The sequence below is a fragment of the Haliotis rubra genome, unplaced genomic scaffold (assembly GCF_003918875.1).
Source record: "Haliotis rubra isolate DU_JTF1 unplaced genomic scaffold, ASM391887v1 Scf1234, whole genome shotgun sequence".
Taxonomy (NCBI): Eukaryota; Metazoa; Mollusca; class Gastropoda; order Lepetellida; family Haliotidae; genus Haliotis; species Haliotis rubra.
Window position 1 is genome coordinate 208,096 of NW_025765153.1, and position 24,867 is coordinate 232,962.

Genomic DNA, 24,867 nt, shown 5'->3' on the forward strand with positions numbered 1-24,867 from the left:
AGGAACATTAACGTTAACTTTTCAATCTGCTTGAGTCAGTTGTCTATTGTTTTACGATTAAGTCATGAAATGATGTATCATTATACTGATGTACTTACCTCAAGATATACACAGTTCGAGTAATAGATATAGCTTCATTGACGTTTCCGTCTAAGGCTTTGTTATGAAGATCATTGTATCATTCGTAGCCAAAGGGATTCTTTGTAACTGGAATACATTTACCTAACGAGATGTGCTTAATATGTAACTCTTCGAAAAGCCATTGTGTATGCGAGATGACACGAGATGTTTTCGAGACTAGATCAGGTAACATACCAAATGTACATTGTTCAACGCACACGTTCCTTCGATCGAGATTTTCTTGGTCGGTTATGTTCGATTGGACGTTTTCCACAAACGTTCCAACGATTGCAACCGAAGAAGGTCTATATGGGTTCGAATGACTAAAGCCTAGTGGTTTTCTTTGGCATCATAAAATTTCAACCCAAAATTTCGCATAACTTAAACTAACGAACTTATAACAATTTTTATTGCAATAACGAGAAAATAGTCGTTGCACCGAGGACAAATTGATTTCAAGTAACGAGAAAATAATCAACTTACGCAAATATAGACTATATAACGAGGGAAATTCGAAACTGGAAAAAGTAAACAAACAATTCAAATAACGAGGAATTCCGGTTTAGTAAATTACATTTGTGACACTCATGTTCCTCATGTTTTCTCAGGATTTCCAATGTCACTGAAGAGAATGCACCTTGGTTCAACTAAAGGTAATTACACATAAGTATCAATATCACACTAACGATGACTGATAGCTTTGCGGAAGTTACGATGCCACCATTCACGCCACAATCTGGTTCCGTCACAAAACGAATACGGCCTTCTACACCCTGGGTCAAGGGAGAAAATTTCTTCACATAGTTGACAAATACATCCGAGTCAAGAGCCCCTGGAAAGAAAGAAAATTAATATATATCCTTGAGGGACTATATCATTTAACTGAAGCATTTATCCGTGACGTTAGCTTATGACATAAAACCCAGTATGACATAAGTCTGCAAATTTGATATGCAAAGTAGGTAAACAGGAAGTGGGACTTTTTCGAAAGAAAACTATCAGTGAAATTATACCATGTAATCAACTGATACAGAATCGCTGTTCTTATTTAAGTTGAATTTATTCTGCCAATCTCTGTGCCAGCTTTTTTTAACTTGAATATCCTCTTTTCTCAGCGAATGAATATACGAAAATGTAGTGAACAGGTTGTTTATTTTGGTTCACCGGAAAGTATGTGTCACTACTACACGCAATACGTAATGATTCGTCACGTTTCTGAAGGCGACTTGGGGGCATTTGTTTCATAAAAGCGAAATAGTAATGTGAAAATGATAAATAAATATAATTTGCAAAAGGTTCGGCAAATCCCGATTAACGAAGACTCGCGTGATATTCCCTACTGTAGAGTTCTGTGTTAAGAAAACACACGTGATGAAGAATCCTCTATGTACTACAAATGGAGAAAAAATAGTTTAAGCTGAATACATACAAGGGCGTTGGGGTAGCAGTGTGGTTAAAGTGTTCGTTCGTCATGCCGAAGACCCGGGTTCGATTCCCCACATGGGAGCAATGAGTGAAGCCCACTTCTGGTGGCCCCGAGATATTGGTAAAATATTGCTAAAAGCGGCGTAAAACTAAATTCACTCACCCACCACAAGGGCAGCGTATATCATAAACACCAATTTTAAAGAGAACTTACCAATTGGTGGCATTTGTATCCTGTTGTTGAGTATGACGGTGTAGCCGTCGCCCCCGTCAGATGTGAAGGTCGGCAGTGCAACGGTGTACAACGTTTCTTTGTCAAGGGGATCGAACCTGGGAACTGTGCAGTTGGAACAGCGTACTTTGACATCAACCACTCGGCTGCCAACTGGTTTGCTGACGTCATATGTCACTACCAAACCTGGAACACAGTTCATACTTTCAAAAAGATCCTTCTTTTAATTCTCTGTTCTGCTCGTTGAGATTTATCCATCTGCATTAAGTCATTTTTAGTTAAAGACCATATAATCGTCTCAAACATGGTATTACTCGATGTATTGCTGAATTCCACTTCACCACATTTCAGTGTACATGACTGTAGTACAACAGTGGACCATTTGTTAATTCCATAGTTTGTCAGCCTTATGTGAGATGAAGCCCCACAGATGATAGTGATGCAGGACTGAGGTATTTACTACGTTTGGGAAACAATGGAATCCTGGAAGGGACATTGTCGCGTTGTCGCGCATTTTAAGGCTTTTTTTTACACATATAACATGGGGCGACAACGCAACAAATTTTGACTTTGAACATTTGTCGCGATGTCGCATTGTCGCTCTTTAAATGAATAAAAAAATATTATTCAAAGCGCGACAATACGACAAATGGTCAAAATGTCGCGTTGTCACATTGTCGCGCTTTGGTTAATTTTGACACCTTTTGCTTGTTTTTGTGAGGGCGACAACGCGACAATTCGACGCGACAATGTACCTTCTAGGATTCCATAGGAAACTGAAAATCTTAAAAACAATAATACGTGTGATATAGATGGCTAGTCATAGAGTAATATGGCAGGTCTAAGGGACACAACTCTACACAGACTAACACACAGCTGTTTTTTCGACGTACCTGAAACTTGTAAGAAGCCGCCAAAAAGGTCGTCAGATTCAGACTTCGGATACCTGGACACGGAATGTTCCAAGGCCTGCAGAAGGAACTCTCCCTTCAGCTTGATCCGGTCGATATCGTTCATGAATGGTAGCACGGATAACACGTCTTTCATTGTAATTTCGCCTGCATTAAAACCATGCGTTTAACCAACCATTACAGAAAATGTAAAATACACTTACAAATCACCCAGATATTGTCTGGTCTCATCTACGATGACTTCTAAATGGAACACATGTCACGTGTTCTCATTCCACCAATCTATTTGAATGTGATCAGTTGTTGGTACTTGTAGATAATATTTGGGAGTTAAAATTTACCTACGAATATAGGTTATTTTGTGTGATATCTTCGTAAAAACAGCACAGAAAATGTTCAGATGTGGCACACGTTTACCTTGTGGCCCTTTGCACTTGAACTTAGGATATCACTCACTAATGTGTTCATCTGTGGAAACAGCAACATATTTAATGGTATTTGTAGGTAACGTAATTGTTTTTTAACAAATCAGACCTTGATTTTCTAACATTTTTTTAGATTATTACTTGTAAGAAATACTATGTAACGCCACTGCATTTGAGTAATTTACATATTAATTCTGTAAAAGGTAATAAAAACATAACCTTGTGTTGCATTTACATAAATTGACAGAGTCATTGAAAATTGTATTCGTAGGTAACGCAAAAAAATACCACTTGAAAACAAATTACCAAAATTACGAATTAAGCCCTAGGCAAAATCATTTCAGGGGATTTATTCACGAAATATTTGGCAATCAGATTAATAAACTTTTGTTCATCCAGTTTGACTAGTATTTAACACACAACATGTTTTCAACAAAACATTTGTAAAATATATGTCAAAAGAATAAAAATGACCTGTTTTTGTCTCCCATAAGCTTAATGTTTAATAAAAAATAGTCATGTTTTATATGGCCCGAATCGTCTCACTTGCGCCGATGTGATGGACACCCCGACATAAGTGAAGATAGTAATGCTAACTTGTTATGGGCCCAAACATGATGTGTACACTTTTCGTTGGAATCGACCATATACATCCCCTGGTGTTTTTACCTATGTTCTGTTACATCTCATTACATAAAGTCAAGAGCACTTCATTTGCCATAACGCATCTCAGGTATCCTTATACAGAGGAAAGTAGTGTACTGCTCCCGAAAGAGGATCATCTTGACCTATTGGCAGCAGGTCGGGTAAACATATATAATTGACTGATTGTTGTTGTTTAACGCCCCACTCATCATTATTCCACCTTTATAGCGGCGGTCTGTAAATAATCGAGTCTGGACCAGAACAGCCAGTGATCAACAGCATGAACATCGATCGACGCAATTGGGATACGATGACATGTGTCAACCATGTCAGCGAGCCTGACCACCCGATCCCGTTAGTCGCCTCTGAGGACAAGAAGCATGGGTTACTGTGTGTCTATACAGAGACTAATAACGAAGTACGTATCCTTATCGTAAATATCTTACGAATGTACAGTAAACTGAACTAACTTCTAGAATGCCGATCAACAATGATAAAACAGCAGGTCGTTATATAAGTCAATTCGTTGAAACCGTGTTCGTTAAAAAACATAGTTTAGTGTAAATTGTGTTAAGCGAATCTTTGGGTGAGGTGAGGTGAGGTGAGGTGAAATTGGGTTTAACGTCGTGCTTGAGAATATTTCGCTCATATGACGACGTACATGCGTGTGTATGTGTATCTGCGGCTGCTTGTACTAGCCCAGACTGAAGCTGGTTTTATAGTGCTAGCCCACTGAGATACCATGCCGCAGTGAAGCATGAATATCCCACTCAGACACATTATACTGACTCCGAGCCGACCAGTCCTTGTTGTACCCATTAATGCCGAGCGCCAGGCGGGGACCAACTAGTACCATATTTTAACGTCTTTTGGTATGACGCGGTCGGGGATCGAACCCGCGACCTTCCGCTCTCCGGGCGGACGCTCTAACCACTACACCACGGAGGCGGTCGCGAATCTTTGGTGGATACGAAAACACTTAAAGGTATTATTTTCTTTGTAATATACAATAATTAATGTAATGCCCTCTTAGAATGATGTTTAAGGCGTAATTTGACTGTGAAGAGTCTTCAGAAACCAAAAAAAGTACACAATGTTTGAGTGAATCGCCCAGTTGGTTTAACATACAGTACCTAATCACTTACAGCCATTGTTTGCAACGACACATTGGAAATTCCTCGTGGAATTGATGGGAGCGTTGAGTCAATAGAACGCATAGCATGACACAGTTCGAGTTCGAAAGTAGTTCCTCTTGAAAGAGTTGAAACATGAAGAACTCAATTATCGGATAATGAGAATAAATTGTGGGAGAATGGTTCATCTCATCGATAACACAAGCACGTTATGATGAAATACTTACCAACGTCAATTGGCGAACGTATCCCCCCTCCATTACAGAGAGCTATAGGAACGGAAGTCCAGTAGTCCTCGTGGGATTTTTCAAGCTGAAGGAACTTGTAGATCATAGCGTCTGTGTAGACATTGCCTAGAAAACCACGACAACAAAATACAGTAACGTCCAAAACTATCTTCCCCTCAATAGGTGTTCATTCGAGGATGAAAGGCCCTGTGATTTCAGCGTTTGCAAAATATGACCCATTCGTGTTCCATGCTATAAAACGTGAAGAAAAATAAATTACATAAACTGGTTTTCGTCAAATTTGCTAAAACAAACGAAACATGTATTCCCCGAAACAGATTCTCCTCGACCTACCCAGGCTACACTCTACTTTGCGGCAGTCGTGTTCATCCCCCTGGAGGAAGACGTCAGTTGCACCGACAACCGCCAGGGCGGACGAGTTCACGGCTTTAGCCCAAGGCTCCATCTTCAACAGGGTTTCCGCATCTGAAATGCAGTCAATGGAATCAGAGGTCCAACAACATAATATATATTCGCGGAGTAAGTGAGGAACTTGGGAATAACGATGTTGCAAATTGAAGACTAATTAAATCAAATAACGTCGTGACCTCGTATGGCGGTAACGTAAGAAAATGGGTTGTCAACATTGGTCACGCTGACCAACAGATCAGTTATGGCTTTATTGGGCTTTTTTTAAAACCTGAACATGGCCACCACCGATCCGGCTATGTGTGGTCAGATGAACATCAGATAAAGGGATATTTACATTCATCATGTTCTAAACAAATAAAAAATCGCGTCTGCATGTATGATTCTCTTTATCCCAAAATGGTAACTGGTTTTTTTTCAGAAATATTTGAATTCTCCCATAATATTTGCAAAGCAGGTATTTAATGTTTTCGTTGAGGTTTTGGCAGCATGATATGTTTGCATGTATCAGACCTTCATCAAATAAAGCTTATTTCCATCAAGGATCTGACATTATCCATAACGTCAGATATCACCAATACTCCACGGGTTTGGAGCGGTGTGGTAGTGTCAGTGCATTCGCTGGACACAGGGAAGTCCTGGATTGAGGTTATTAGAAGGGTTTAACATGTGAAGCTCATGTCTGGTATCCCCCTTCTTGATAGTGCTGCGGGGCGGTGGGGTGAAACGTTCGCTCGTCACGCCGGGTTCGATTCCCCGCATGGGTACAATGTGTGAAGCCCATTTCTGTTGTTTCCTGCCATGATATTGCTGAAATATTGCCAAAAGCGACGTAAAACTATACTCACGCGCACTTTTTGGCGAGATATCATTGTTTAACGATTTACCTTGTGGTGTGTCTTTATCTAGAAGTATTGGCCTCCCTTCCCATGCCACAACATTTCCATCGTCGTCGAATTCCAGTTCTATATGTCCAATGTACTTGCTGTAACAGTAGGCCTGTACCACTGGGACCTTTGCCCCCGAGGCTTGTGTTACTATGGTTGGATACGGACCCACGGGCTTCTCTATTGATGGGGGTGTACCTGGGGATCAGAACACAAATCATGTGGAGAAATATACCTGGTGTACCGTATAACTGAAGGATTCCGTATTCGGTAGCGGTTTTACGCCACCCATAGTCCGTCAAATATACGCAATACAGACCATGTGAATCAAATATACGCAATAAAGACCATGCAAGTCTAGAATATGTGGCAAGTTTAGATTACCAGTGCTTTTGATAATTGAGAAAGTCTCTGGGCTCCCATTTGTTACATTTATTAATGTAATTTGGAAACAGTTTTTTTCTGTAAAATATGTTCATTTCAGAGACTAGATGTTAGTCTACAACCTGCTGCCTTTGCGTACTTTAGTCTGGATTGAATGAACCAGCGGGTCATCGTTTGTAATTATTCACTACGTACTGATAACGGTACTAGTGCCTGTGAGTAAGTGGGTTGGTTTAACGCGACCTTTAACATTACATGGGTCAAGATGGAAGCTAATGCTACAGTCACGCGAAACGTGGATGCTTACAAAAGGTATGTACTATATATCCTCTCATTATAGTTTTAATAAATTTATCACTCAATTAAGTATTTAATGCAGCACTCAGTGATGGCAATCGAGTCTGGACCAGACAATCCACTGATTCATTTTGAAAACAAAAATCATACAGGAGCAAATCCACTGAACTGTATCTGAAATCATTATTTTATCTGAAAAAAGGCTTTAGTCTTGAGAACCATACTTGTACAAAATAGACGAACAACATCCATTTAACTTAATACAATATGGCTTCTATGGTGTGTGTGTGTGTGTGTGTGTGTGTGTGTGTGTGTGTGTGTGTGTGTGTGTGTGTGTGTGTGTGTGTGTGTGAGATGCTGATTATTTTAGGGGGGGGGGCACCCATTTTGTACATTTGTACTAGGGGATCAGCAATTTTGTACATAAAAATATAGTTTAAAATTATGCTTAAAAATTATGGGAAGGGAGGGGGTGTCATTGATTTTGTACATGAAATGCAGGGCGGGGTCACTTACGCTGGATATCAATTTAGAGGGGGGTCATTCACATTGTACATGTGTCTCCATAAAAATCATTATCATCTTAATGTTTATTTCGTGTTTGACATTCCTAAGGACTACTTGTCAGGGCAATATTTTTTTTTTTTCAGTTTCTCATTTCCTGATCGACTGGGGCCGACCCAAAAATATTAAAGTGATGACCTACCGACGGCTCATTTAATTGCTTCCTTCCTGTGTCAGTGCTGGTATGAAGGTTGAAGGTAGAGGACTAGTGAAACTTAACAAGAAGGCTGAGTGCTTGGTATTAACATTCTTCTTCCATAACATTTTATATATATATGCTATCGAATCCAACTGTGTTCATTAATTCTCATGATGTCACCTGGGTGTCTGGTCCAGACCCGATTATTTACAGATCGCCGACAAAAAGCTGGAATAATTGCGGCGTTACACAACAAACGAACAAGCACAATCATATGATACCTGTGTACAGAAAAGAATGGCTGTGGCCACCGACAACAATATCCAGGCCTTCCACCTCCTGCGCCATCTTCCGGTCAAACTGATAGCCGGCATGGCCAAGAGCAATAATCTTGTTGATACCAGAAGTCTTCATGGCGTCAACTTGCGCCTTCATGTGGGGAATGATGGGATCGAATATCAGTTTTTCTGCGGGTGAAAATAAGGAAACTTAATAATAGGTCAAGCACTTTTTATACTTTACGAATCTTATTTTCATGTATTGGTGAATAAATTACACGTATGGTGTGGGCGGCGGGGTAGTAGTTAAAGCACGTGATGTTTCACTGTATACATGTGCCCTGATGTTCCACTATATACACGTGCCCTGATCATTCAATGTATACACGTGCCCTGATGATTCAATGTATACATGTGCCCTGATGATTCAATGTATACATGTACCCTGATGTTCCAATGTATACACGTGCCCTCATGATTCACTGTATACACGTGCCCTCATGTTTCACTGTATACACGTGCCCTGATGTTTCACTGTATACACGTGCCCTGGTGTTTCACTGTATACACGTGCCCTGGTGTTTCACTGTATACACGTGCCCTGATGTTCCACTGTATACACGTGCCCTGGTGTTTCACTGTATACACGTGCCCTGATGTTTCACTTTATACACGTGTCCTGATGTTCCACTGTATACACGTGCCCTGGTGTTTCACTGTATACACGTGCCCTGGTGTTTCACTGTATACACGTGCCCTGATGTTCCACTGTATACATGTGCCCTGGTGTTCCACTGTATACACGTGCCCTGGTGTTTCACTGTATACACGTACCCTGGTGTTTCACTGTATACACGTGCCCTGATGTTTCACTGTATACACGTGCCCTGGTGTTTCACTGTATACACGTGCCCTCATGTTTCACTGTATACACGTGCCCTGATGTTTCACTGTATACACGTGCCCTGATGTTCCACTGTATACACGTGCCCTGGTGTTTCACTGTATACACGTGCCCTGATGTTTCACTGTATACACGTGCCCTGATGTTCCACTGTATACACGTGCCCTGATGTTTCACTGTATACATGTGCCCTGATGTTCCACTGTATACACGTGCCCTGGTGTTTCACTGTATACACGTGTCCTGATGTTCCACTGTATACACGTGCCCTGATGTTCCACTGTATACACGTGCCCTGATGTTTCACTGTATACACGTGTCCTGATGTTCCACTGTATACATGTGCCCTGATGTTCCACTGTATACATGTGTCCTGATGTTTCACTGTATACATGTGCCCTGATGTTCCACTGTATACTGCCCTGATACATGTATACCCTGATGTTCCACTGTATACACGTGCCCTGATGTTCCACTGTATACACGTGTCCCTGATGTTTCAATGTATACACGTGCCCTGATGTTCCACTGTATACACGTGCCCTTATGTTCCACTGTATACATGTGTCCTGATGTTCCAATGTATACACGTGTCCTGATGTTCCACTGTATACACATGTACACGTGCCCTGATGTTTCACTGTATACACGTGCCCTGATGTTCCACTGTATACACGTGCCCTGATGTTCCACTGTATACACGTGTCCTTATGTTTCACTGTATACATGTACCCTGATGTTCCAATGTATACACGTGTCCTGATGTTCCACTGTATACACGTGTCCTTATGTTTCACTGTATACATGTATCCTGATGTTCCAATGTATACATGTGTCCTGATGTTTCACTGTATACATGTGTCCTGATGTTCCACTGTATACACGTGTCCTGATGTTCCACTGTATACACGTGTCCTGATGTTTCACTGTATACACTGTATCCCTGATGTTCCACTGTATACACGTGCCCTTATGTTTCACTGTATACATGTTCACTGATGTTCCACTGTATACATGTACCCTGATGTTCCACGTGTCCTGATGTATACACGTGCCCTGATGTTCCACTGTATACACGTGTCCTGATGTTCACTGTATACATGTGTCCTGATGTTCCACTGTATACACGTGCTCCTGATGTTTCACTGTATACACGTGTCCTGATGTTCCACTGTATACACGTGCCCTGATGTTCCACTGTATACACGTGTCCTGATGTTTCACTGTATACACGTGTCCTGATGTTCCACTGTATACACGTGTCCTGATGTTCCACTGTATACACGTGCCCTGATGTTTCACTGTATACACGTGTCCTGATGTTCCACTGTATACACGTGCCATGATGTTCCACTGTATACACGTGCCCTGATGTTTCACTGTATACACGTGCCCTGATGTTCCACTGTATACACTGTGTGCCCTGATGTTCCACTGTATACACGTGCCCATGATGTTCCACTGTATACATACCTGATGTTGATGTTTAACTGTATGTTCTATGTTTCACTGTATACACGTGCCCTGATGTTTCACTGTATACATGTGTCCTGATGTTTCACTGTATACATGTGTCCTGATGTTTCACTGTATACATGTGTGCCCTGATGTTTCACTGTATACATGTACCCTGATGTTCCAATGTATACACCTGTCTTGATGTTTAACTGTATACACGTGTCCTCATGTTTCACTGTATACATGTGCCCTGATGTTCCACTGTATACATGTGCCCCGATGGTCCACTGTATACATGTGCCCTGATGTTCGACTGTATAAACGTGTCATGATGTTTTACTGTATACATGTGCCCTGGGGTTCCACTGTATACATGTGCCCTTACGTTTCTCTGTATACATGTGCCCCGATGTTGCACTGTATACATGTGCCCTGTGTTCTACTGTATACATGTGCTCTGATGTTTCACTGTATACACGTGCCATGATGTTCCACTGTATACATGCTTTGATGTTTCACTGTCTACATGTTCCCTTATGTTCTACTGTATACATGTGCCAGATGTTCCACTGTATACAAGTGCCCTGATGTTCCATTGTATACATGTTCCCTTATGTTTCACTGTCTACATGTTCCCTTATGTTCCACTGTATACATGTGCCATGGTTTTCCACTGTATACATGGGTCCTGATGTTCCAGTGTAAACATGGGCCCTGATGTTCCACTTTATACATGTGCCCTAATCACTGTAAACATGTGCCCTGATGTTCCAACGAATACCCGTGCCCTAATCACTGTTCATATGTGCCCCGATGTTGCACTGTATACATGTGCCCTGATGTTTCACTGTATACATGTGCCATGATGTTCCACTGTATACATGCTTTGATGTTTCACTGTCTACATGTGCCCTGATGTTCTACCGTATACATGTGCCCCGATGTTCCATTGTATAAATGTGCCCCCATGTTTCACTGTCTACATGTGCCCTGATGTTCGACTGTATAAACGTGTCATGATGTTTTACTGTATGCATGTGCCCTGGTGTTCCACTGTATACATGTGCCCTTACGTTTCTCTGTATACATGTGCCCCGATGTTGCACTGTATACATGTGCCAGATGTTCCACTGTATACAAGTGCCCTGATGTTCCATTGTATACATGTTCCCTTATGTTCCACTGTATACATGTGCCCCGATGTTCCACTGTATACATGTGCCATGGTTTTCCACTGTATACATGGGTCCTGATGTTCCAGTGTAAACATGGGCCCTGATGTTCCACTTTATACATGTGCCCTAATCACTGTAAACATGTGCCCTGATGTTCCAACGAATACCCGTGCCCTAATCACTGTTCATATGTGCCCTGATGTTCCACTGTATACATGTGCCCCGATGTTCCACTGTATACATGTGCCTTGATGTTTCACTGTCTACATGTGCCCGATGTTCCACCGTATACATGTGCCATGCTGTTCCACTGTATGCATCGGCCCTGGTGATCCACTGTATACATGGGCCCTGATGGTTCCACCGTATACAAGTGCCCTGATGTTCCACTGAATACATGTGCCCTTGTTTTCCACTATATACACGTGCCCTTATGTTCCACTGTATACATGTGCCCTAATCACTGTCTACATGTGCCCTGGTGTTCCACTCTATACATGTGCCCGATGTTCCACTCTCCATATGTGCCCTGATGTTCCACTGTCTACACGTGCCCTGATGTTCCACTGTCTACATGTGCCCTTATGTTGCATTGTATACACGTGCCCTTATGTTCCCCTGTCTACATGTGCCCCGATGTTCCACTGTGGACACGTTTCCTGGTGATCCACTACATACATGTGTCCTTATGTTCCACTGTATATATGTGCCCTGATGTTCCAATGAATACATGGGCCCTGATGTTCCAGTGTAAACATAAGCCCTGATGTTCCACCGAATACATGTGCCCTGATGTTCCACTGAATACATGGGCCCTAATCACTTTAAACATGTGCCCTGATGTTCCAATGAATACCCGTGCCCTAATCACTGTTCATATGTGCCCTGATGTTCCACTGCATACATGGGCCCTGATGTTCCACTGTCTACATGTGCCCTGATGTTCCACTGTCTACATGTGCCCTGATGTTCCACTGTCTACATGTGCCCTGATGTTCCACTGTCTACATGTGCCCTGATGTTCCACTGTCTACATGTGTCCTTATGCTGCATTGTATACACGTGCCCTGATGTTCCCCTGTCTACATGTGCCCCGATGTTCCACTGTGGACACGTTTCCTGGTGATCCACTACATACATGTGTCCTTATGTTCCACTGTATATATGTGCCCTGATGTTCCAATGAATACATGGGCCCTGATGTTCCAGTGTAAACATGAGCCCTGATGTTCCACCGTATACATGTGCCCTGATGTTCCACTGTCCACATGTGCCCTGATGTTCCACTGTCTACATGTGCCCTGATGCTCCACTGTCTACACGTGCCCTGATGTTCCACTGTATACATGTGCCCTTATGTTGCATTGTATACACGTGCCCTGATGTTCCCCTGTCTACATGTGCCCCGATATTCCACTGTGGACACGTTTCCTGGTGATCCACTACATACATGTGTCCTTATGTTCCACTGTATATATGTGCCCTGATGTTCCAATGAATACATGGGCCCTGATGTTCCAGTGTAAACATGAGCCTGATGTTCCACCGTATACATGTGCCCTGATGTTCCACTGTATACATGTGCCCTTATGTTCCACTGTCTACATGTGCCCTGATGCTCCACTGTCTACATGTGCCCTGATGCTCCACTGTCTACATGTGCCCTGATGCTCCACTGTCTACATGTGCCCTGATGTTCCAATGAATACCCGTGCCCTAATCACTGTTTATATGTGCCCTGATGTTCCACTGTCTACATGTGCCCTGATGTTCCACTGTCTTCATGTGCCCTGATGTTCCACTGTCTACATGTGCCCTGATGTTCCACTGTCTACATGTGCCCTGATGTTCCAATGAATACATGGGCCCTGATGTTCCAGTGTAAACATGAGCCCTGATGTTCCAATTTATCCATGTGCCGTATACATGTGCCCTGATGTTCCACTGTCTACATGTGCCCTGATGTTCCACTGTCTACACGTGCCCTGATGTTCCACTGTATACATGTGCCCTTATGTTGCATTGTATACACGTGCCCTGATGTTCCCCTGTCTACATGTGCCCCGATATTCCACTGTGGACACGTTTCCTGGTGATCCACTACATACATGTGTCCTTATGTTCCACTGTATATATGTGCCCTGATGTTCCAATGAATACATGGGCCCTGATGTTCCAGTGTAAACATGAGCCCTGATGTTCCACCGTATACATGTGCCCTGATGTTCCACTGTATACATGTGCCCTGATGCTCCACCGTATACATGTGCCCTGATGCTCCACTGTCTACATGTGCCCTGATGCTCCACTGTCTACATGTGCCCTGATGTTCCAATGAATACCCGTGCCCTAATCACTGTTTATATGTGCCCTGATGTTCCACTGTCTAAATGTGCCCTGATGTTCCACTGTCTTCATGTGCCCTGATGTTCCACTGTCTACATGTGCCCTGATGTTCCACTGTCTACATGTGCCCTGATGTTCCACTGTCTACATGTGCCCTGATGCTCCACTGTTCATATGTACCCTGATATTACACTGCATACATGTGCCCTGTTCTTCCACTATATATAAGTGCCCCGATGTGCCCAGCATACCAGTTTTTGATATTGACGGGGTGTCCGTGGTGGTGTAGCCTATGACCCCGATCTTCTGACCTCCTATGGTCACCACGGTGCTCTTGTGGAACAGCCCCTGGATGCTTGGTTCCAAACTTGCGTTGATGTTTGCGCTGAGGACGGGTACTGTGACTTCCTCCAGAAAGGGGCGTAGCCCACTTATGCCTCGGTCGAACTCATGGTTGCCCAACGCCTGATACACAAGGGTACATGTTAAGTGCATATCAAATTAAATACAAGTTTTAACACAAGCATTGTCACTAAGATGACATAATCCCCCGCCGCAAATTATCAAATCAAACCAGTCAACCTCTCTTGATATCTTGTTCTTTAGTTGTTTAAACACACACATATTTTCAAGACTGGCTTTGACCTTGACATGAATGTCATAGTGTATGAAATATGCAAAACTAGTACTAAAGAAATTGCTTATTGAAAAACATTCAAGGGAAGTCTTGAAAGTCTATGAAGAAAATCCGGTGAACCGTTCTTGAAATATCTTGCTGACAATTCAGGTTAACATGATGAAATCTTCAAAGTGTCGTCGTGACCCTGAAAATTACGTGAAGGTCACCAAAAGTGACTGGTCCCTGGGCCTTCCGTGGTTGAAGCTTGTGTCAAATATGAAGAAAATCCTGTGAATATATTTTGCGATATCTTGCTGACTATCTTAACATACAATTTAACATGCTGAAATCTTCAAAGTGTCTCTGTGACCTTGAAAATTAAGTGAAGGTCACCAAAATGGACTGGGTCCTGCGCCTTTCCCAGATAAAGCTTGGTATTGAATATGAAGAAAATCCAGAGAACGGTTTTTTGACATGCAGGTGAAACGTTAAAGTCCCCTTGCGATCTTGAAATGAAGGTCAAGGTCACCAAACCTGACTTGGACCTTTCTTATACTATGATGAACCTAGGTACCAACTATGAAAAGAATCTAGTGAACGGTTCTTAAGATATTCCAATTCGTACGTACGTACATACGGACGGACGGACGGACGGACGGAGCCTAATACTATATCCCCCGCTTCGCGCTAAACGCGCGGCGGGGGATAATAAAATAGAAGTAACTGGCTAATTTCACATAGTATTACATTAAGGTTTCAGAAAGGTATCATAATCATTTTATCCATAGCATCTGTACAATGCCACGAGGACGTGCTGTAGGATAAGTTAAAAATAGCATCTTCCTACATTAGACGGTTTCAAACATTGGAAATTCCAAAGCATAGTAGCGAAAACAATCTCCGTACCACGTTTTGTTAAAGTATAGCAAAGACAGTCTTAGAGGTAAAATTGCTTTATACAAGCAAACCCTGAACGAAGCATTCGTTCAAGTCAGAATATGTTATCTGGCAGTAATGTGAGAGAACAACTTTGACTTTCCGCTGTTTTATGCAATAATCCAGCAGTTTATAAATGAGGCTTCAAATGAGTTCACGCTGACGAACGAATTCTCCAGACACTACGCTACCCCTGCCTGGTAGGAAAATTCATGTTTTCGTGCAATGACCCATTTGGGTGGTAAAGTCATGGACGATGTCTACTGTTACCGGTATATGATCTGCATAATGTAGCCTTGTTGAAACTCTTCCAGTAGAGTTCATTATGTAACTTCCTGACATAATACGTTTGTTTTAATGTATGACAGACAGAATTATTCAGCATAGGCATAAAACACGTTTGATATAGGAACAGACTGACATATTTGATAGTATCAGGGTTCTACATGACAGAAATATAACTGTATTGGTTCCAGGGTATTTACTATATTATTTCATAATTAACTTGTTTCTAAATGTTTCATCTGAAGCATTCATAATATCTAACAGATACAACAGGGAAGTCAACGTTGTATCACTAAACTAAATGGAAATTTCAGTTAATTAAGTTAGTGGATCCAAATGGATTCCTGGTTGGGACAGGTCATCATGCTGGTGATAAGAGGTCACTGAACGGGTCAGGTGGTCAGGCTGGTTAAATGTGAGTCATCGTACCGCGACCGGGCGGATTGTTCTCTGTGGCAACGTCGGCTACCAACCACGCCATCGTGTACAATGACACGCAACAGACCACGTCACCGAGGACCCGTGAAGATCCGGGTTAGAATTGGTCTTCAGCAACTCATGGTTGTCTTAAGAGGGGACTAACAGGATCGGGTGATCAGAGTCACTGACTTGGTTGACACAATGTCATGTCACCGTATCTCAATTGCTTAGCTCGATGCTCATGCTGTTAATCACTGCATTGTGTGGTCCAGACTCGAGTATTTACCGATCGCCGCCATATACCGGTAGCTGGAATGTTGCTGAGTGCGGCGTTAAACAACAAACCAGCCAACCAACTTAATCACCGAGCCTATCAAATAGGCCCAGGTTTGTCGCTTCCTACGACAAGCAACAGATGGATGGGAACCTATCCTAACCTTGCTACTGCCTGGGAATCATACAGAGCTTATGATACATACGTCTTAGTATATTTATACATGAATACATTATCTAGCAACAATACTATCTAGTTGAGGCTACAGCGTCAAAGACCTATTTCTTTGTATAGCAACCTTTGAAGGGCACAAAGGTTACTGTAAAAGCAAAAGTATAGTACTTCAGTTTTTCCACCTCTAGATTAGATTAAACGTTTCAATCGACAAAGGACCAAATAAGCACCATTATATTTCCATTATGTATTACTGATTACGAACCACAAACGTTTGTATAAGAATCAAATACGTGTTGGGAGATAAGAAGAAAATATACATGTATTGTGCATGAGCCTAATTTTGAGTGAGTGTGGTTTTACGCCGCTTTTAGCAATATTTAAGCAATATCACGGCGGGAGACACCTTAAATAGGCTTCATACATTGTACCCAAGTGGGGAATTGAACCCGGGTATTCAGCATGACGAGCGGGCGCTTTAACCAGTAGGCCACCCCACCGCCCTGTCTCAATTTTGAATGTGTCATTGTTTGTTTGAGCAGTAGTGTAGAAACGTGTCCATGCTACACAAGACTGTAAGTCGGACATGACACATATATCTTTGCTAGAAAGAAATAGATGTTTCTCTGCATAGAGATTAACATTACAATTTGAATGCTACTCCTGCGAGATAACATTCGAGGCATATATAAACATATTTAGCCTTAGTTACAACATCGAATCGAAACATGTTATCTGAATCGAAACTGGACCAGACAATCATGTTATCATTATGATTACACAATGCCATTTAGAAAGTGGTCAAATGTAACATATGTTATATTTGGGATTATACTTTCTTAGTAAAGTACAAATTCTAGTACTTTTTTGAGTTGACACCCATCCGGGATTCGAACACGCGAAGTCGCGGTAGCTGAGCGGGTTAGGCGGCTGACTTTGTGTGATGGCGATTAGGTGCCTGACTCTGAGGGTGTGAGTTCGAATCCCGGATGGGTCTCAACTCAAAAAAGTACTAGAATTTGTACTTTACTAAGAAAGTGTAATCCCAAATATAACATATGTTAAATCATGTTATCTATGTTCGAGGCATATATAAACACATTGCCTATGTAACAAGATCAAAGATTTTTTTCTTATCTCCTGCCCTTCCTGAAGTTTCATTCTGACGTGAAATAATTAAACGCTGTCTTGTCTCAGTTGTGATAACATAAATTTCCTTTCAAAGATCAGCTTGACCTTAGTTCATCTCTATTATTTTTAAATTGTTTCCGAAACAAAAAGGTCTCAATCTACATAATAAATATACTTACAGAATATTACCAAGCGATCTACATTTTAAACTTTTATATAATAAGTTACACATTTAGAGAAACATATTTGTCTCTGGCCCGCTCTCTTGCTGGTCGCGGTTCGATTTGAGAAGGGGCGGTGGCGTAGCCTAGTGGTTAAGCGTTCGCTCGTCGACCCAGGTTCGATTCCCCACATGGTTACAATGTGTGAAGCCCATTTCTGGTGTACCCGCCGTGCTATTGCTGGAATATTGTTAAAAGCACCGTAAAATCATACTCACTCACTAACTTGCTGGTCGATGTTCGATATGAGAAAGACATAAAATGTACTAATGGCCTAACCAGTATTATATGTGCCGTCTATTCACTAAGGAACCTACAGTGAAGGTCAGGTACGGCAGCAGGTAACACGTAAACCAAACATTTGAAACAGTGTCCACAAAACCTGGGTAAACCCACTCTGAAGAACAGGAGATACTCACCATACGAGGAGTTGGTCGTGACATTTTTAAATTGGATTTTTAAGGTGAGGTGAGGTAAGGTGAAATTGGGTTTTAACGTCGTGCTTGAGAATATTTCGCTCATATGACGACGTGCATGCGTGTGTATGTGTATGTGCGGCTGCTTGTACTAGCCCAGACTTAAGCTGGTTTTATAGTGCTAGCCCACTGAGATACCATACCGCAGTGACGCATGAGTACCCCACTCAGACACATTATACTGACTCCGAGCCGACCAGTCCTTGTTGTACCCATTAATGCCGAGCGCCAGGCAGGGACCAACAAGTACAATATTTCAACGTCTTTTGGTATGACGCGGTCGGGGATCGAACCCGCGACCTTCCGTTCTCCGGGCAGACGCTCTAACCACTGCACCACGGAGGCGGTTAGGATTTTTAAGGTGATCGTTGATGACAATATTTGCAGTTGTTTGGTACAAATATTTACGTGGGTGTCGTCACGATTTAGACCCTACGATAATTTTTGTACCGTTTCAACCCAAAAACGTACCTGTCATGCAAAATCGAAGGTCACAGTTTACGTCGATGATTTTTAACATGTATTTAATGCGCGATATCGAAATTTAAAATTTGAAACACTTTCCACAGTTATGCCGTCGATTTAGAAACTCGATTTAGATCCGATCGTAGGTTTTGTACGCTAACAAAGAGCAACGTTCATACAGTACGAACATCCCAGACTGATGTTGGTTATTGTTAACATGGTGTTTATACGTGGTATTTGAATGTGAAATGGAAACATTATTCACGGTTATTGTTTCCAGAACAATGCACAATACTGAGTACACTGCAATTGCGAAAATCGATTGCATGACAACTGAGTTGTGAGACGGAAGCGTTGACCTGACCCGACGAAGACGCACAGTCCATTACTAATCAGGGGGTGATAGGTACCCATTAGAACAAGTGGTGTGTGTTAACATGGCGTGTAATTTACCTAGCTCTGTTGCCCTAACAACCAACTGGAATTGGATACGGTTTGATATTCAGTTGAATTATTACGATGTATTATGTTATGAGTATGAGCTACTAACAGGGAATATTTAACGTGGTGATTGCCGTAATCTCCGTGCATATTCCAGTATCTCTCTATTTTCGTGAGTGAGTGAGTTTAGTTTTACGCCGCTTTTAGCAATATTCCAGCAATATCGCGGCGGGGGACACCAGAAATGGGCTTCACACATTGTACCCATGTGGGGAATCGAACCCGGGTCTTCAGCATGGCGAGCGGACGCTTTAACCACTAGGCTACCCCACCGCCCCCTCTCTATCTTAGCAGGCGGTGGGGTAGCGTAATTGTTGATTAAAGTGGCGTAAAACTAAAACTAAATCTATTATTAATTCTCTCTCTCTCTCTCTCACACACACACACACACACACACACACTGATTAGTGATTAATCTGTCAGCACATAAAATCATTATAAATAAAATCACGGTTTAGTTTATACGTCGAATGCCACGTTTAACGTGACAGCCCTGATTAATAATAAAAACCGGCTGTACAAAACATATCTTTGAACTAAAATCACATTTTGTTTTTTTACGCGGAAAGCCAGTATGAACACGATTGCACTGATTAATAATGAAACTATCTATACAAAAAGTCATTACAGATAAAATATAATGTTGACAGCCTCTGAAAGCGTTAACTGATAACGCGTTGTACTTGCATCATGACAGATATCAAACACAATACTAACACAGCTCTTCCTGATGGTCAAGATAATTATCAGGGGAATGTGAGTCAACATACGGGAGATGAGTGGACACATGGACGTGGAATGGCGTGATAATGAATGCTGTATGAGTTGACGCTACCATTATCGTGTGATGTTACATATCAATTTATACCAGTTCAACGCCAATCATTACATTTCCCACGACTGGCAAGGTCTAACGGTAGTAACGCAGGTTTTTCGCCAGGAAATGACAATACGGTACAAGGCTGTGTCATAGCTCCCTCGTTGTTGGATCCTCTTTTAAAACGTGTGATTATGGAAATACAACCTCTTATTCATTTTCTATTGGATCGGTTTTTGATGGGATGGGTCTTTTGGGGAGGGATTTCTGCACATAAGGAGACTATTCAATTACTTGAGACAGTGAGTCAACCTTTGATTATGTTAACCTTGTGAGAACTCCTGAAGTAGGGGCCTCGCATAGCTGTAGTCAACTTGCGTCGCCGGGCTAGTCTCAGAACAGGCCTCATGTGCGTATTTGATAAGTAATTTCAGTGTAGGTATCACAAGTGATAACCTAAATACTCACATCGCCATCTCACAAATTACAGGGGATGGTTGGGTAGCCTAGTGGTTAAAGCGTTAGGTGGTCCCACCTAAAAACGGGTTCATGTCCTTACATCCAAGTAGTGTATGAAGTCTATTACAGCCGGTAACTGACAAATCTAGAACTTTGGCTGACAATGCTCCTTTTAGCTCACAGTGAAGAAGAATGTTAAACGTTACTATATACTCTGCATTCACATAATATTTCCAGTAAATGCATGCATGCGTGCGTGTGTGTGTGAGAAAGTATGTGTGTAACTGTGTGAGGTTGGATGGTGGTTATTTGTGTGTGTGGGTGCGCGCGTGCGTGTGTGTGTGTGTGTGTGTGTACGTGGGTGTCATAATATTTTCACGTCATAAAGTCTTTTGGGGTAGGTGGGACACTGAAAATGTTGAAGAATTTCTCTGTGTTTCAGCAAATCAAAGGCATAACTTTGAACTTCAAATCATTTGGAGCCCTGCTCTAAGGCTGTGGTGAATGATAAGCCAAAGAGGCAAGTCTAGTTAGGCGGACAATACGGGTATAATCAAAGACGCACCATTGGAATGGTTCTAGCAGGAATGAGAGCCAACAATAGGTGGCAGCACTTTCCAATGCCATCGTAACACGATATCTGCATGGGTCAGGCGTTATCGAAACAGTAATGACGTCGCCGGCCACCCACGTTCTGGGCGTCCCGACGTAACGACGCCAAGACAGGACAGGTGGATTCGGGTGACTCATCTCAGATACAGGTTCCAGACAGCAGTGACCACGCCCCAGACCATTTCCCAGGCCTCCAATGCTCATTTGGTAGCCTCTATGCGTCGTCGTTGCACTGCTGTGCTTCACGCACGGTGGTCATACCCGTTATTGATTTTGTGACTTCGTCGTGTGACCCCCTACTCGATTTTGAACTTCTGACGTCATCGTTACGGATATTGTTCATGTTCTTTGACAATTTCTTGTGGTCCGATACTTCAGCTTATAAAGTGTGTCTACATCATTTCGTCTTTGCTGTGTTGTATTCCAATTCTGAAGGCATTTTCTGTGTGCACAGTTTCTTTATGTGGCTAGTATATATTTACAATGATTCACACGCTTATAAATATTTACGAATTTAATCAAGGTGGGTTGTACATTACGAGACAGATGTTTTACTAGATGAACAACAAAGCTTTGGCGTAATGTGCTGACAGTAGATTTTTTCTTGTTGTTCATCAAGCTGGACCAGACAATCATGTTATCTGAATCAAAGATGGACCAGACAATCATGTTATCTGAATCGAAGATGGACCAGACATTTATGTTTACTGAACGAAGCTGGAAGAGACAATCATATTATCTGTATGAAGCAAGGCTAGACAATCATGTTATCTATACGAAGCTGCACCGGAGAATCTTGTTACTGTGAACACAGGTGGGGGTATGGTGATTACATGTAATGATTCCCAATTGCGTAGATCGATGCTCATGCTGTTGATCACTTTATTGTCTGGTCCAGACTCGATTATTTACAGACCTCCGCTGGAATATTGCTGAGTGCGGTCTAAATCCAAACTCACTCACTCACTCACTCACATGTAATTATAACCAATCCCTTCGCTCTCCCTTTTGAAATCAAACATTGGTTACCACAGAGTCAGGGATGAGATATCGGGTTAGATATAGGCACTGGCAGCTGGATAGATGCACTGGTGAATCTACACTTGAGATACGAAATAGGTGGTAGATATGTCAGGAAGTACAGACAGATTAGATAAAAAGGTAAACGGTTAGATGTAACATTGGTAGCTGTGATAACATCTGATGAGTGGAACCCCACTGGTCCTGGTGGTAACGATCACGCAATTATTGTCCCGCTTAATACATCACGTACTATTGAATAAAACCAAACTAACGTTTAGCTAACCTAACTAAACACACTATGGCGTTAGTATGTATGATGTATGAAATATGTGTGTGTGTGTGTGTGTGTACGTGTGTATATGTGTGGAGAGAGAGAGCGTGTGTGTGTACGTGTGTATATGTGTGAGAGAGTGTGTGTGTGTTACGCGTGTATATATGTGTGAGAGTGTGTGTGTGTGTGTGTGTGTACGCGTGTATATGAGCGAGAGAGAGAGAGGAGTGTGTGTGTGTGTGTGTGTGTGTGTGTGTGCGTGCGTGTGTGCGCGTGTGTATTACTGAATCAAAGCAAACTAACATTCAGTGCCAGAGCAAAAAATCCTACAGGAGCTCCCCAAACAATGCTGAATTTCAGTCCCCCGCTAAGGCATTCTACACTTGCAAAGTCATTCTAGATTTGAGTTAGTTTCAATTTCAGTGTCTCTAGAGTCTAAGACACATGCTAAAATCATGTATAAGGGAGTTGTATCGTGTATACTTATGTACGTTCCCAGGAGAAATTGTCCGAAAGGTTTCCGGCTTATCGAGGTCATGACATAAAGTATGACAATTTAACATATGATCCGACGTGTATATATATTTTCTTTGCAGCTACAAGCTACAGACTGTAGTTTTTATCGGACAACAGTTGAAGGGAGGTAGTATCTCTGGCCTAAAGTACAACAAGCGTTTCAATGCACACAACACAAGTGAGAGGTAATGTTATATGAGAACGCCACCAAGTATAGCTCGATTTAAATGATGTATATTTCGAGAACGTATTTAATCGGCTTCAGCTAATCTCTTTATGACCCAAATTTCATATTACGAAAGAATAATTTGAAAATGACAAAAGTGATGTAAATAAAATACCATGGATACTAGGATAACACACATGAAAATATAATTTGAGGATTTTAGAAGACATTGAGGACTCTCACCATTGCGTCGTAGTTGAGTAAGTTGACAAACTCCGCGGTCACATTTCCCCGGAAGCAGTAGAACCACAGCGTTCCTTGGTACTGGTCACCGGCATCAATGACAATGGTATTGTTGGGTTTAAGGTGCCGGTATTCCTTGACTTTGGTCACAATACGGGGTAGCCGCCATAACATTTGTTGGCCGCTGCGTCCTTCCCCGAGCAAGGGCCTCCATGAATGTTCGTCTGCTCAAAGCGTGCATGAATCCGTCGTTTGTGTGGACAATTGTCAGATTGAAAGCTCTGCCATTCGGGGTGGAGGAGGATAAACTCCAAACAGGATTGCAGTCAGAGCGAAAGACACGTGCATGGTGTTGCCCCAGGACGAGCTTTGTTCCAGTGGATGTCCTTATCTCGAAAAAATCCCGCGCAGCGTTGACGGTTTATGAGATTGTTTACCTGGGAGGCCAACTGTACTGGTTTAGCTCAGCTCCGGTTAAGCCCTTATCTGTTATCACCTTTAAAAGCACTCTTAACCAATCATTGATCGTTTGTAGAAGCTGGTATATTCTAGTAGCGATGTTGCGACAGACTGCTGAATATATTGACCAAGCTGTCTGTTGTTTAATTTACGACGCACTGGTGGGGAACTAATATTGTCGTATGCTAGTCTATTGTTTGTTATGCACAGTGCTTGGTGTCTGTTGTATCATATCAGCGCATATGACGTACAAGCGGGTTGCATGTAGATTAGATCTGTCTATTAAGCTTCCCCGGTTATAATGTGTGAGGATAATACTGACTGGCTTGTTTGCTTTCCTTTTATCAGTTTGATATTTATAGGTCCAAATCGACGACTCCTCACGTAAGGACTTCCCTTGGGAATGCTCTATGGGAATGCCAAACCCAGGCTAAGAAAAGCCGGGCCGGGTTAGAAGGTTATAATAAAAAATGGATAACAGAATATTAAAACGAAACGCGCATCTGGGATGATACACCTCCAGCGTTAACAAATGAATAGTTTTGCCCAACTTTGAATCAAATTGTATACCCAACAAAACAATGTAATAACGTGAGAACTATGACTACATACCAAGTGTTCCTGCATCAAAGTCATTGAACCACATGATTGTACTTTTCCGCCAAGTCCTTTCTGCAAAGAATAAAGTCCAGATTTCCCTCAGGTCTTGAGTTCCCGTCTCACTGGGGCTCCTTTGAATTTATAAAGAAATGATTTTTCCATCAGAAATATATATAGATTCAGAGATTCAGCGTTAGTCTACGACTTCCTGCGACTATTA

General features: G+C 42.1%; 1 protein-coding gene across 1 annotated transcript; it reads right to left on the minus strand.

Annotated features, from left to right (window-relative positions):
* Positions 1-665: 665 nt before the first annotated feature.
* On the minus strand, positions 666-23,812 carry LOC124266166 (5'-nucleotidase-like; the record flags this gene model as incomplete). The annotated part of the gene is given in 10 exon segments (XM_046700968.1): positions 666-952; positions 1,760-1,963; positions 2,671-2,835; positions 5,119-5,244; positions 5,473-5,604; positions 6,435-6,632; positions 8,100-8,285; positions 14,231-14,444; positions 23,589-23,749; positions 23,752-23,812. Coding segments are annotated over 10 exon segments (1,632 nt in total), but the record flags the coding sequence as incomplete, so codon positions are not given.
* Between the last annotated feature and the right edge of the window lie 1,055 nt (positions 23,813-24,867).